This window comes from Tauraco erythrolophus, chromosome 4 (genome assembly GCF_009769465.1).
Source record: "Tauraco erythrolophus isolate bTauEry1 chromosome 4, bTauEry1.pri, whole genome shotgun sequence".
Lineage (NCBI taxonomy): Eukaryota > Metazoa > Chordata > Aves > Musophagiformes > Musophagidae > Tauraco > Tauraco erythrolophus.
In genome coordinates, this window is record NC_141468.1 from 4,855,857 (window position 1) to 4,869,337 (window position 13,481).

A 13,481-nucleotide genomic window follows, 5' to 3' on the forward strand; every position below is an offset into this window, starting at 1 on the left:
AATTTCTTTCTTATATCTAACCTAAATCTGCCCTTTAAGGAAGGACAGGCAATGAGGGATGAGATGCAAGGCAAAGAAGGTTTTTGGTGGTGTTTTCTCCTCTTGGTGAATTTCAGAGGCAGGTTGGGGGAATGGAGGCAGGTAAATACAGGTCACGTTAGCATCTGCAAGGTAGGTAGGGTTTTCTGAGTCGTGTTTGAAATTTGTTCCTTGCTTGCCCTTCACATTAAGCAGAGGTCTGGTTAATTGCCATCTCCATTTCAGAATCAGTTTCTAGAAGGAAAGGCCAGTGGTGGTAGTCTTGTATGTCATGTCTCGTGTGGGAGAGCTCTCTTGCTTATAGCCAAGTTAATTCAAAAGCACCACGGCAGCATGAAGGCCAAGTAGCTGCCCTGATAAAGGGAGTCTGCACAAACGGAAGCAGGGTGTGTTTTTGCCTTTCTGCACTTTTTTCTCTACATCAATTTGCAAAGATGCAAAATGAGCTGCAACTAGCAAGGGATGCAAGTCTGCTAAATTTTCTCAAGTCAGATTTAATTTTTTTTTTAAACTAGAAATATTTGAGCTTAGATCTTGGTGTGTTTTGATATTCAGTGGAATGATGGCTTGTGTGCCCAGCAGGGACACCAAACTTTTCTGCTCCAGGCGTGTGCTCCTGCAACTATAGATGAAAATCTCTCCATTAATTTTAAGTTTGGTATTGAGTATTCATCTCACTGCAAAACTTGCAATATGGGAGCACTTTCTTGTCCCTCTAATCAGCTCAGGTATCGAGCGTGAGGCAACTTTTCTGCAAGCCTGGCTCCTCCTGTCCTCTGTCTCAGATTTAATGTGCTGTTTTCCCAGGTGACCCACCACAAGCCGCTGCCTGGATTGGCCAGTGTATACTCTACTTGCTGATAATGGTTTTTGAGAAGACTGTGATTAGCCTTGTCCTGCTTATTCCTGGCTGGACAAAGGTAAGTTCCTGAGCTGTATTTTTCTAGCCGCAGCTGTTGTGGCTTGTTTCTTGTCAGCTTTCCCTATTAGTGGTCCCCATCATCATAGGTCTTTAATCCTTACGACTTGTTGACATCCCTCTGTAATCATTAGCTATTACTTAAGTTTGGGGAAACATGACTTTCGTAACAGTTTGGCTTTTGCTACGTTCTCTTGCTAGTCAAAAGCTAGTGGAATAAGATGCTGCTTTAATTTTCTTTTCCATCCTTGGAAGGATGAAATGGGCTGGGCTGGCTTCTTCTGCCAGAAGATTTCTACATTGTCTCGACGAGTCAGTTTGTGTTGGTGATTTGTGATCCCATGCCTAAACTAGGGGGATTCTTAGGGATTAATCTGGAAAGAACTATCCAAGTAGTTTGTCGTCCTTCCCCTGCCCCCAACTGCTTCTGTATGGTAGTTCATGCAATGGTAATTGTGTTGATCACGAGTTTCTCTTTTAAAGTATAAAAATAATAAGTTGTGGCACTTGTAGCCATGTACCTGGTGGCAGATGGGTATAAAAACCAATTCTAGGAGTCAATGGGTAGCTCCAGTCTTGAGTGCATTTACACGTAGTGCCTAGGACCTCACGGGCTGGTGTGACTTGACTGAGGAGTTATTTACAGCAATCTGGGAGTACTTATCTGTTCCTGTTCAGGGCTTGTCCTTCAAACCCAGTAGCCTACAGTGCTCAGACTTGGATGTGAGCATGTTGTTCAGCAGCATGCACTGCTAGATCCAGAGATGCTGCTGGATTCTTCTCCATGCTTATCACGCGTGGCTGGTGTCCTTATTTTGCAGCTAGGCTCCAAGGAGCCAAGGAAAGCCCCACCAGTTGTTGTCGTGGACAGTTACACTGAAGGACTAGCAGTGCTTGTTTCTTGCTCTGTACAAAGTCACGTGTTTGGCAGATGGGCCAAAGGAATAGCCCATGTAATCTTTCTAAGAGCTTGGGCTAAAGCAAAGGCTTGCAGAACCCTAGCTAGGAGATTGCTGGTGTAAGAAGGCAACCAGTTTGCAGCAAAGAACTCGCAACAGAGCTGTTAAAATAATGCTTCTAAACACTTTCTCCTCTGCAGCTTCAGCAGATCCTCTTGGGTTACATCCCAAACCCCCAGCTGGAGCTCGTCCTTGTCATGCTTGTTGTGCCTTTTATAGTCAATGTAAGTGATGCCTCTGCAAGTACTGGGTGGGGTGGTTCAGAAATCATGGTCCCCCCTCAACGGGGAGCATGTACAGGAACTGGTTTGGGCAGCATTGAGTAACTGCAGTGACTGGGACAGGATGGAGGGGAGTGAGAACAAATATATTTGTTGCCACGAATACACAAATCTGTCACTAGTGCCCTGCCATGGTCCTAATTTCTGCTCCCTTGTCCAAGTTGCTAGGTGGCTGACTCTTTAGCTCTTGGAGGGTTTCCCTGCCCTTGGTAGGGGGGTTGGAACTAGATGATCTTTCAGGTTCCTTCCAACCCTAACCATTCTATGATTCTTTGAAGAAAGCTGGGGCTCATTAGCTGAAGGCTGCATCTCAGCAGCAAGTTACAGGCATGAGGGTGCCCCAGAGCCCTTTAAGTTACTGTGGGATGGCTTGTCAGCGATGACCTCTGGCAACTTGTCAATCTAGCCATTTGGCTAGACTTCAGATTGCACTACAGCAAGGCAAGGTGTTCAGGTTACCCAAAACTATTGATCTCCTCAAAACTGGTTTGGCAAAACCTCTTGAAAGCTCAGCTTTTTTCCTGGTGCCCCTGACTCTGGGTAGTCCTTGACCTGCTGCTCAGTTCCTGCTAAGATGGGAAGTGAGAACAAGGTGTTAACATTCAGGTGCCCCCTGGACAAGGAGTGAGTTGGACTCTTTACAACTCATGGCATGAGCATTGCAATGGATGCAGCATTGGCAAAGTTGAGTTTACCTGCTTCTCTGCACCACCTCAGGCTGCGTTTCCTTGTTTGAAAGCAAACTCTGGTTCTCAAAGAACTGACCAGGGAGTGGTGCAGACAGAGCAGATGACCTTGGCTGGAGCTTGGTTCAATGGTTATTTCCTGGTGGAAACTTGTTCTATCATGTTTTTTGTTTTTTTTTTTCTCTGGGTCTTCAACAGCTATGGAATCAATAGGATTTATGAGAAGGGACTCATCCAACCCCTGTGGATGTACTTGATGCAGGGTTAATTTAGGTATTAAATTAGGTTGATTGAGGCTGGATATCTGGAGGAACTAAAAGGAGAAGAAATAGTTGTTATTGAATGACTTTGATCTCTGATCTCTGCAATCTATTCATGTAACTTCTTTCTCCCCAAGGCCATTATGTTCTGGGTTGTGGACAGCTTGATCATGAGGAAATATAAGCAGAAGGACACCCTGGACATCAATGGGTCCATAGAAACTCCTCGGGCTAGGAGAACTGAAGAATCTCAGGTAAGATCAAGGATGTCCTGTGTTTAAGATCAAACTGCAAGTTTGTGGTGTGGTCTGTGTGCTTTACCACAGCCATGCAACGTACCATCACATTGCCTAGACATAGGGTGATGCTTCATGAATGCACATGATGACCCAGCGAAGTCAAACTAACTTTTGGTGCTTGCAGCTGAGGTCAACAGAGGGATGTTTCCTGGCAGGATCTGGCCTTGTCTAACAATAGGCAACATCTCAGCCTACAAAGTGTTGCTGAAATATCGCCCTAAATATGATGACAGTATCTCATGGGGTATGAGCTAGCTTTTGCAGTAACCTGTGTGGGCTTATCAGAGTGGCAGGCTGACTGGTGGGTACCTTTGCACTCTTTCTCAATTTTCCCATTTTTAATTGTAATTAATTTTGGCTTAGGAGAGCTTACTTTCTGTACTGTAATTGGTAGCATCCTTTTAGAGGACAAGGCCTAGCTGGCAATCCTATTTTTGTCAACATTTGGTATTTTTTCAGCCAGATGATGGTCTCTTAGCTGTAGGAAGCTGTATTTTGTGTAGTCTGAGCTTGCCACTTAAAAGTTATGGGGGGGGGGGGGGGAGGGGGAAATGCTCAGTCCCAGCAGATTTTGCTCTTGTTAACGACACATGGTTTGCTGGGCAGGTGGTGTCTGTGGTTCTCATCGGCTTTTGGGCAAAGACCATAACCTGAGTCGCTGGCTTGAATTCCCTTCTTTCCTCTGGCACTCAAACCTGGTTTCAAAGTGCTCTGTGAACAACTGTTGATATCCTGCAGTTCACTGGCAAGACTCACTGAGATAAGATAGCTTCAGGCAGCCACAGGCTGGCTCCTGGAGTGGCTTCTGCCAGGGAATTTAGGATGAACAGAAATAGCTCTAGTGCTCTCGGAGCTCTTTTGTAAAGAGTAACTCAGATCTTGTGCTCATGGGTGGGATGGCCAATGGCTGTGACGTTGCAACACACATGGAGGTAGTGGTGTTTAATGGAGTGCTTGGCATTCTGCACAGCAGCCATGGCTTCTGTGGCTCAAGGGTGCAGTGGAGAAGTGTCAGCCACTCGTGGGGATGCAGGGTCAGAGGAATCCCCCCTCTGGCAGGAAGGCCAGGCAGATGTGAGCAGCTGTTGAGACAAATGAGTCATTCCTCCTGGCCCTGCCTCCAGATAAACAGTTGTAGCTTGGCAAGGTCACTAGAAGCATGCAAGCAGTGTGTCCCAAGGGGTTTCCCAAGTGGTGTGTGTGGTGAGGGCATCCTCCAGAAATGTTTATTGTTTTGGAGAGAGGAGGGGAAAGTGGCCTAAGCTGGGCAGTGCCAGTATGTCTTGATGGTTATGCATCGAAGCTAAGAAGTCAAACCTAGGATGTGAAGGCAGATTAACTCTGGGCATGAACTTGTCCCTGGTTATGGTGCAGTCCTGGTTTCTTGGTGATGACTGATGTTTAAGAGTGGTACTTCCTTAGAAGAGCTAGGTTGGAGGTCTGCTTAAAGTGTAAAGGTGGTGGTAAAGGTCTGCCTTACTGACTAGATGTGCTGGTGTGTTCCTGAAGGTTTAAGATTAATTAAAATTACACCAGCTCAGAAGCAAAGGTAAGGAGGTGACATCAAACTCCTTTCTAGCCTTTTGAACCTAAATTTGCAGCATCTGGTCCCATAGATGGTGGCTTCTTGTAGATACGCAGATGGTGTCATAGTTACTGGTCCTCCATGGAAATGGAGCTGGCCCTCCGCCTTACTCTACTGAAGGTGAGGCAAGTGTTTTGTGGCCTCTAGCTTGGTTTTGGATAATCCGAAGGGAAAATACCTGTTCATCTCCAGAAGCTAGGGAAGACTGTTCTGGTAGCTCAACCTAGACAGGTTGTTTCAAGTGATACAAACAACTCCCACAGTCTCACTCTTGGTGTCAAAGGCTTCTCCCGTCTTCCAAGTGCTGGACTCCTTTTCTCAGACAAATTTTTGGTGAGACTTTCAATGTGCAGGTCATCCGTCCATGTTGAAACCCTCAGATCCATTGCTGCAGTGGAGCTACCAAGGGGACTGGTTTGTACCTGGAGCAGTCTATGGGGACTGCCTCCTTTCTGCTCAGACATGTTCCTGTGCCTCTGGCCCAATAAATAGTTTGGGCAGAGAAGGGAGGATGTGAAGAAATACAGAAGTGGATGACCTGCTTTTCCAATTCTGCGGCTTGGCACTGGGCCTCCAGGTATAGCCATAGGCTCCTGGTTTTATGCATCAACTTTTTAGGCTATAAATTAAAGATGTTGACTGGCTGGGCCCTACAGCTGGATTGGCTGCAATTTTGGCTTGAAAACAGAAAATGAGGGTTTACTGGGCTTGTTGCTGCTAATAACCTGTTCAAGTAGGGGAATTTCTTCCTTCCCTGCTGCCCAGCGGAGGAGGGAGCAGGGGGACTGAGAAGCATCTGCACGGGGCAGAGCTGGCTGAGGCTAATGTGTCCCACGGTTTATCAGGGTTCATCAGGGCTGTCTAGCAGCAGGCGCCACCAGCTCCCCATCATGCTGCCTTCTTGAATTTCAACCCTCTGCCTATCTTGCCAATAGTGTCATTATTTTCACTTGAACTAGCAGTTTGTGTTCAGAAAAGGAAGGAGGGGAGAGAGGAAGGAGAATAGAAAAAGGGGGTTGAAGTTAACCTGTTAAGAACCCACACTCAGTACTTTTTTTTTTTTTTAATAGGGATAGCAGGAAAAGTCAGCTTTGTTCTTGGCTCGGTAGACCAGCTGGGTAGCAAGAAGAAACCCAGCAACCAGCAGTCCTGCCACTGATGTCACTTACTGACTCCATGGCTGCACCGTAGACCAAAAAAACCTGGCAGCCCATTGTGGGTTTAAAGGCTCTTCTGGTGAGCCACAGATGTGATTGTGGGTTCTTGCTTTTAATGGAGCAAATCTTCACATAGTCATCGTCTTGCCCTCTCTCATGGGATGGAAAGAGACCTCTCAAGAGCAGCAGTTTGAATCCAATGCTGTTAGGCTGGGGAAATGCGTTCATCTGCATGCATGGCCCTTATTTCTGCTTTGCACGTGTCCTGCCCTTGACCTGAGTCTCTCTTCCCTTGCCCTTGCAAGTGCCAATAAACTTTAGATCTTATCAGTGATTTCTTTGTTTCCTCCACTCAGGAAAACAAGTCAGTTTTAATAATGTTTTATTTGATCTTTTTTGAGCTTGTTTTTGTTGTTTTGTGAGTTTTTTTCCCCCAAGGGAGGTGAGTGGGTTTCTGCTCCTTTTCTGAAGTCTTAGTTTTCAGAGACGAGCCTTAAAGTCTAATAACAGTGGTACTTGTGAGAACCATTAGTGTGAAACTAAAAGCTAGTTTAAGGTTGGGAGGAAAGTAAATACACTACATGGGGACCTGCCTTTGGTCAGCATGGAGTTCAGCACCTATCCCAATTCCCTTCATAGGAGCTGTGACTTTTGGTAAATCCCTAAGAGAGAAGATGCTGATGAATGCCAGTTCCTACGCTGCTTGCTCTTAAGTATTGGAGAATACTCCAAGACCATGTTTGATTCTTCTGGTTGGTTAACTGAGCTGATTTTTAACTAGCTCAAGGTAAACTAAGGAGCCTGGTACTTATGGGAATGCTAAATGAAGATGGGTATAGAGGTGCCTCTGGAAGGAGGCTCTCCCACCTGTCAGCCCTACCGACTTGTGGGAACTCATCCAAGCTCAGGTGCAGGAGGACAGTGGGATGGTTCTTATCTCTACACCAGGCTGGTGGAGCTTTGGGCAAATGGGTTCCCATAGCTAGCAGAGAAATGCCTCCAGAGCTTCTTTGGTTTACAACCTGTGTCATAGTTCTCATCTGTCTGTGCAATTTCTTTCTCTGCCACTGAGATGGCTTGGTTTTCTGAAGGGTCTGCTTGGATGGAGTGCCAAACCAGTAAGCAGCCTCTTCCCCTAGACAGGAGGGGTTGGCAGAGTGCGTGGGCAGCCCTGTTTCAGTAGTGTGACCTACGTTGTTTTGCAAGCTGCTGACCTCCTGGTGTGGGGAGGAATGCATGAAATATTTGAGGACTGCTGAGTGAGACAGTAGCACATTGTCCCAGGACTGGGAAACTGTGGTCCGTTCCCAGATGTGCCATCGACCCACTGTGATCCTGACCTGGATGCATCTGCTGGGGAAGCGCCTTGTCCAAGTTACGCTGAGAACTCCCAAACTGGAGTTTGGCTTGAAAACTACATCTGAGGGTATGTCCCATGACTGTCATAGCAATAAGGTGCTGTCTTGTGATGAAATTCCCCAGGGAACTGGAAAAGTTACTGGGAGACTGTTTGCTCGAGCAGCTTTGTATGAGCCATACAGTGGGCAGGTAGCAGCCTGAATGGGTCTGGATGTGTAATGCTTAGTGCCTACTCCCTCATCCACGCTTGGCTGCAAGGGGATTTCAGTTTGCAGCTGAAAACTACCAAAATTACCAGTTCATTAGGCCCCAAAACTAGTTTGTGGCAACCTGTCAGAGTTCAGTGAGTTTGTAATGCTGCGTGTGACTAGTTACCCACCTGTTTTTTTCTGGTTCCACAGCATCACGATATTAATATGATAAATAGAGGAAATATTCACTTGGAAGAGATGGAAACTTTCCAGTGCCTGTCTTGAGCTAGAAAAAAAAATTCCTTGAGACCAATGTGGGGGGACAACAAGAGAGCTTAATCTGATCTACTGCTATGCTTTGAGCATCTGACGTGCTGCTGTGAAGATAACAACATCAGATGGAGGGGCTGGACTGTGCACGAGGGTGGGGAGGAAATCTTTCCCTGCGGCTCTTCTCCTCCTTTGAAGTCATTGACTCATTGGAGTTTGGTTTTCCTGTTTAGTTGTTTTGTTGCTGTGGTGACTGGCCCCCCCGTGGCGCTGCCTTAGCGCTAACAAGCGGAGGGCACGTTAATTCACAACTGTGCCTGGAGATAGCCATGGATAAGACTAATTTCCCCATGCTCCTGGTTTTGCCCAAGCTCCAGGACTGGCTGAGCTGTTGGGGACACTGTGGGTGAACGTGCTTGGCTGAAAGCCCATGCACCATCCCTTGGCTCGTGCCTTTGAGCTGGAAGGCTTCGTAGTCCATTGGTTCAGTCTTTGGTGCAAAGTGGGGTCAGATGGGGCTGAGACTTGGGTGGGAGGTCTACACTACCTTGCTGGAGGAAGCGATGTTTGTGGGGGTGGTTGTGGTATCTGCCCCTTTATTCCTGTGTCAGCCAGGAACGAATCAATCTATTTGGGTTCTGCAATGGGCAAGTGGAGGAGGGGGAAAGGGCTGCTGGCATTGCTCATCTAGGAAAATAAAACTGGAGGCCCTTGGCTGTGCTGTTAGGCTTGTGCCCATCTGTAGAGTTGAGGGCTGAGGTACCCAGGACCTGGCCAGGCTTCTGATGTGGATGACCAGTGTTTACCAGAAATCCTATGATTCCACTGAGATCCTGAGTACTGCTGGGCATGGCATAAGCAGTAGCAGAAGGTTTGACTGCACTATAGCACTGCTTGGAGGTAGCCACTGTCAGGGCTAATGACCGTAGGGCTTCTTTTGCCCAAAGCTGGGTGTTTGAGGTGAGGAGAAGAGGTACGATGGGGTTGCGCAGTCTGTCAAGCCATGAATATTACCCGTGCCAACTGCTCATCCATCTGGCTGGCATTGGGTTTCAGCTCTACGGCAGTCAGTGCAGCTATAGCCTAAGTAAAATCCGGCCTTTTTCCTCTTCCAGATAATGTGGCTGGAGGATGCCCCACGCGTGGCTCCGTCTGCATCGTGCAAAACGTCCCGGGCCGGTGGCAGCCAGTTAGCTCAAAACAGCCTGTTGGTAGCTTCAAGTCTGAAGTTAGCAACTGAGAGCGTAGGTGTTCCTGGAGGCAGTGGGTAAAGCTGTGGGCTTTCTTACCCGGAGAGGTACCGGTGAGAGGTGTCAGTGCTCTGTTGTGGCTCCCACAATTCACACCGAGCCAGGAGCTGCTGTGCCAGGTGGAAATAAGATGCTACAAGGCTAGGACACCACTCCTGAGCTTGCTGGCCATGGCTGAAGCTAACCCTGTAGCTCTGCTTGAACTCCTGGCTGAGCTCTGGAGATAGCAAGTAGCTGGGGGCCTGGGAAAAAGTCTACATTTGGTACAGCTGTTTACAAAATATGTGGCCTAGTTTTTGTACATCTCCACTGAGGCTGCAGCCTGGCCTGAACATGCATGTCTGAGTCCTGTCCCATGGTGAACAGAGCTTTTAGCTGCCTGTTCTCTCGAGGTGGGGAGATTGGGACACCAGATCATGGTGTTTGCACCCAAATCCATCTGGCTGTCATTGGAGAGATGGCTGAGGTGACCTTGAGACCTTTCCCATCTGCCAGAGAGGATTAGATCTTCCAGCAGACCCCTCTCAGGGTGCTTGACCCCTTCAGCAAGCAATATCCAGAAGAGCTGAGAACTTCTGCTCCATCAATATCTGTCTGTTCTCCTTTCTAGGTGTTACTCTCTCCAGACATAGATTTTGATCAGTGTGAAAGCGACCAGGATGTTTCAGGACTCCAGGGAACAAACCAGAAGATGAAGCAGCCCAGCTATCAAGTGGTCATATGACAACACTGAGACAAGGGAGGTGGAGGAAAGGAACCAGCACTGTGATCCTTAAGCCAAGGAAGGGCGGGGTGGGGAATGCTAGTTGATCCCTATGGATCTGCAGAGATCCTTTTGCCTGCCTCATCCAGACCTGTCCTTCTGCAGTTGGGATGGTGTCTGTGCATCCTGTAACGGGCTTGAGCAGTATCTGCTTTATGTGTCTGGCCCTAACCTGTACACATGCGGGCACGTCGAGGTTAGGGGTATGGATGTGTATCTCCCCTGGCTGGCCAGCTGGGTGTAACTTTTTGTCAGGAGGGCTGGAAACTGAAATCAAAAGATTGTCTCCTTTTTTTATATATATATAAAAAAAAAATATCTCTACTGTACTACCTGAACTGTGACACTTTTACATGCACAATACTCAAAAGAACTACTTTGCAATATGTATTTAAATGTCTTGAATGGGGAAGATTGAGTGGATCTGGTGCTTTTTACTGTTTTATAAGGAATGCAATAAATATTTGATTTAAAACCGCTTCATAATTGAAACGCCTCCGTGTGCTTAATGTTTTGCAAGACTCTAACGCTGTAAAGGGGAGGAAGGGTATTTCTTGATATCTCTCCTGACCAGTTCCTCACAGGGCAGATTGTCTTTCTGCAGCAGGGCTATCCTAGTAAACCTACAGAAGAAGAGCTGAGCCACAGTGCTCAGTCTCTGTAGGTGGTTTGTATGAGCCACTTCAGTGCAAAGACCTGATGCTGCAACATCAGCCTGTGCTGACTCCAGACCAGTACAGACTCAGAGGTCCATCCCAGTTGCCATCTTACAAGTGAGTGTTTACCAGGAACTAGAAGTTGACTACTTTTCTTTTACCTAGTTTAAAATAAACAGGACCTGACTCAAAAACTACATCTGAAGAGTCAGCTGAAGCCCTGTTAACCAGCCCTGATCTCCTAGGGGTAAGGAAACAGCCTCAAGTACAACCGCTGCAGGAGAAGACCCTTGGGTCATCCCAGATCCGGGCAACTTCTGCAAGTGTGAGGTGCAGGGCTTTGCCCTTGCACTTTTATGAACATACTGTATTCATCTACAAACATACAAAAATGCAAAACACTTCGCAGCTCTCCTGGGGAGAGAGACGGCGTGGAGCAGCTGTGTGATGCAATCCCAGGCTGCGGGCAGATAGACAGCTGTGACGAGACCCATACAGAGTCCAAATGGTGGATAGTCCTCAGAGCAGGGCCTGATCCAGGCTCAAGTGAACCAACAGACCTGGTTGAATCATAAACAGGCTTTGCTCATTGCCAGACAGTCCCCAGAAGCATTGGGCAGGAATTATCTTTTATTTTCCCTCTCTGCCTTGCATTTTTCCCAGGAAAACACTCCTTATTAAGGACTAGAAAATAAAGGATTTGGATATTTTGACTTAGATAGCTTTAGACTTCTAAAAGCTGAGCTGTGTGAAGTTTTTTGATTTTTGTGGGGGTTTTTGGATTTGTGTTTTTTTTTCTGAACTTCAAAGTAGGTTAGAAGCATGAGATGCAAATCAAAGTCTTACGTGCCCTTTAGCCAACTAGACACGCTTGGCTACACTTGCAGCTGCGCAGCCTTATTTTGGAAATTAAGTCCCTCTTTGTTTCTTCCTTATTTAATGAAGGGTCAAAATCCTGCTTGTGCTGGCACATCAAATGGCTTTGGGAACACGTGGCGCACAGCTCTCTGAATGGATCATTTATATTGCTTAGTGAAATCAGCTTCACAATGCCATTTTTGCTTGTCTGGTGGAGTTTTGCACTGGTAAGTGTTGGAATAACTCCTGCACTCTTTAAGATCTTGAAGAAAAACGGATTAAAACAGCGTTGCTGTTAGAAACTTGCTCCCTGTTTTGAGGTGTACTGATATTTTGGGGTTTGTTTTTGCTATAGGGCTGCACAGGGCAATGCTGTGGTATGTGGAGAGTGAAAATTCAGCCACAGCAAAGTCCTTGTCCTAAAATGGGGAGGTGAGTGATGCTATCTTGAGCAGGGAATAAACATGACCCTCTTAGCTCTTGGTTGAGGCTGGCCAAAGAGGCTCGCAGGATATGGGGGAAGGTTGTCCCTCTCGAGCATTGCACAGGCAGTGCCGTTTCAGCAACCCTAAATTCAGGAATCCCGTCCCCTTGTCTGAAATGATGGTGTGCAATTGTTTCCATTGTGCTCCAGAGCGATTGCTCAGCCCTCATTCTGGAGCTGTCTGAGCAGTTTGCAATCTTTAACCGTATTACTGCAAAACAAAGTGCTCTGAGACTCTTGGAGATGAGAACAAACCTGTGCCTGTACGTACAGTTGTTGCAATGCGCTTCCTGGCAGCTCTCTGTGCTATGACAAAGGGCTGTGAGGACCAAGCCTGGACACATTCTCCTTCTGAGAGACCAAAGTGTTGTGATGCCCCCTTTATAGATGGGGAAAGCTGAAGTTTACAGTCCATGACCTGCATTTGCTGTTACTGCTGTTGGGGCAGCAAGAGTACAAACTCTTGTTTCCCATGTCCTGTACTTAAAGGCTGGATCAGTCTTCTCTATGTGCTTAAATTCTCAGTTTAATGTGGGAGTAGAACCCTAGGGTCAGTTCACCTAACACGCTTCTTGCTTCCTACCAAGTGTACAGAGGCTGAAGAACATCATGGACCTTTAATTTTCCACTGAAATTACTTTGATTCCTAACCTGTTGTTAGCTTGTGAGTGGTTCTTTCAGCCATCTGGTAACGTGAGCTTGTCCAGCAGCATAAAACATACATAACCTTAGCTTCAAAGCTCGTTTTGTCTTCGCCAAATGAAAGCTTCACTGCAGTGTTCGCTGTAAAATATTTATTGTGAAATGGATAACTGGAGCCTTAATGAGAACTTGAGTATATTGCTCCAGGTGCTTCATATGGCTGGGAGGTTGGACTTGACCATTGTTCTTTTCAGGCCCTGAAAGAACTATGTTTCCTTGGCTGGAGGAGGAGAAAGAGGAATAATGATGCACCTGAAGCATTAGCAGTATGTGTGTGTGTATATATATATATACATATTTATATACAGGAGAGATGAGACGAGAGAAGAGTCTAAGCCAATTGCTCCCCTTAGCAATACACTTGAACAGTAAAACATAAGAGGAGAGTGAAGATTTCAAGGAAATCTATTTTCAGTAGGACAGCACGAAGATAACAACTACCGAACCCTGGATTGTCTAGAAGTTCATCACGTTGTGCTAATGAAACGCAAGGTTATTCGGAAATGGGCTGTGTGACCTTCCCACTGGCTTCTAGGGTGGAGAAGTCAACTTCACAGATGCTCGTTTTCATTTCATTTCTGGGCCATGAGCACGCTGCAGAGCATTAACCTCTTCGGTTATTGCATGCTCAGGACTGTGCTGAAGGTCTTGCCTTCAGTTCTCCCTTGCAGGAGAAATATTTCTCAAGATAGCTGGGCCCAAAGCAGTAATTTTTTCTTTGTTTTGTTCCAAAGCATGAGCCTTGGCATGAATTTTGCACTAA

General features: G+C 46.7%; 1 protein-coding gene across 1 annotated transcript in view; it reads left to right on the forward strand.

The window, feature by feature from the left end:
• The window catches only part of LOC104379846 (store-operated calcium entry regulator STIMATE), a 36,795-nt gene extending 26,816 nt beyond the window's left edge, over window positions 1-9,979 (forward strand). The window contains exons 5-8 of the mRNA XM_086610828.1: window positions 847-959; window positions 2,058-2,141; window positions 3,282-3,398; window positions 9,866-9,979. Of these exons, the coding sequence (XP_086466954.1) occupies window positions 847-959; window positions 2,058-2,141; window positions 3,282-3,398; window positions 9,866-9,979 (428 nt within the window). The remainder of the gene's footprint in view (window positions 1-846; window positions 960-2,057; window positions 2,142-3,281; window positions 3,399-9,865) is intronic.
• The last annotated feature ends 3,502 nt before the right edge of the window (window positions 9,980-13,481 follow it).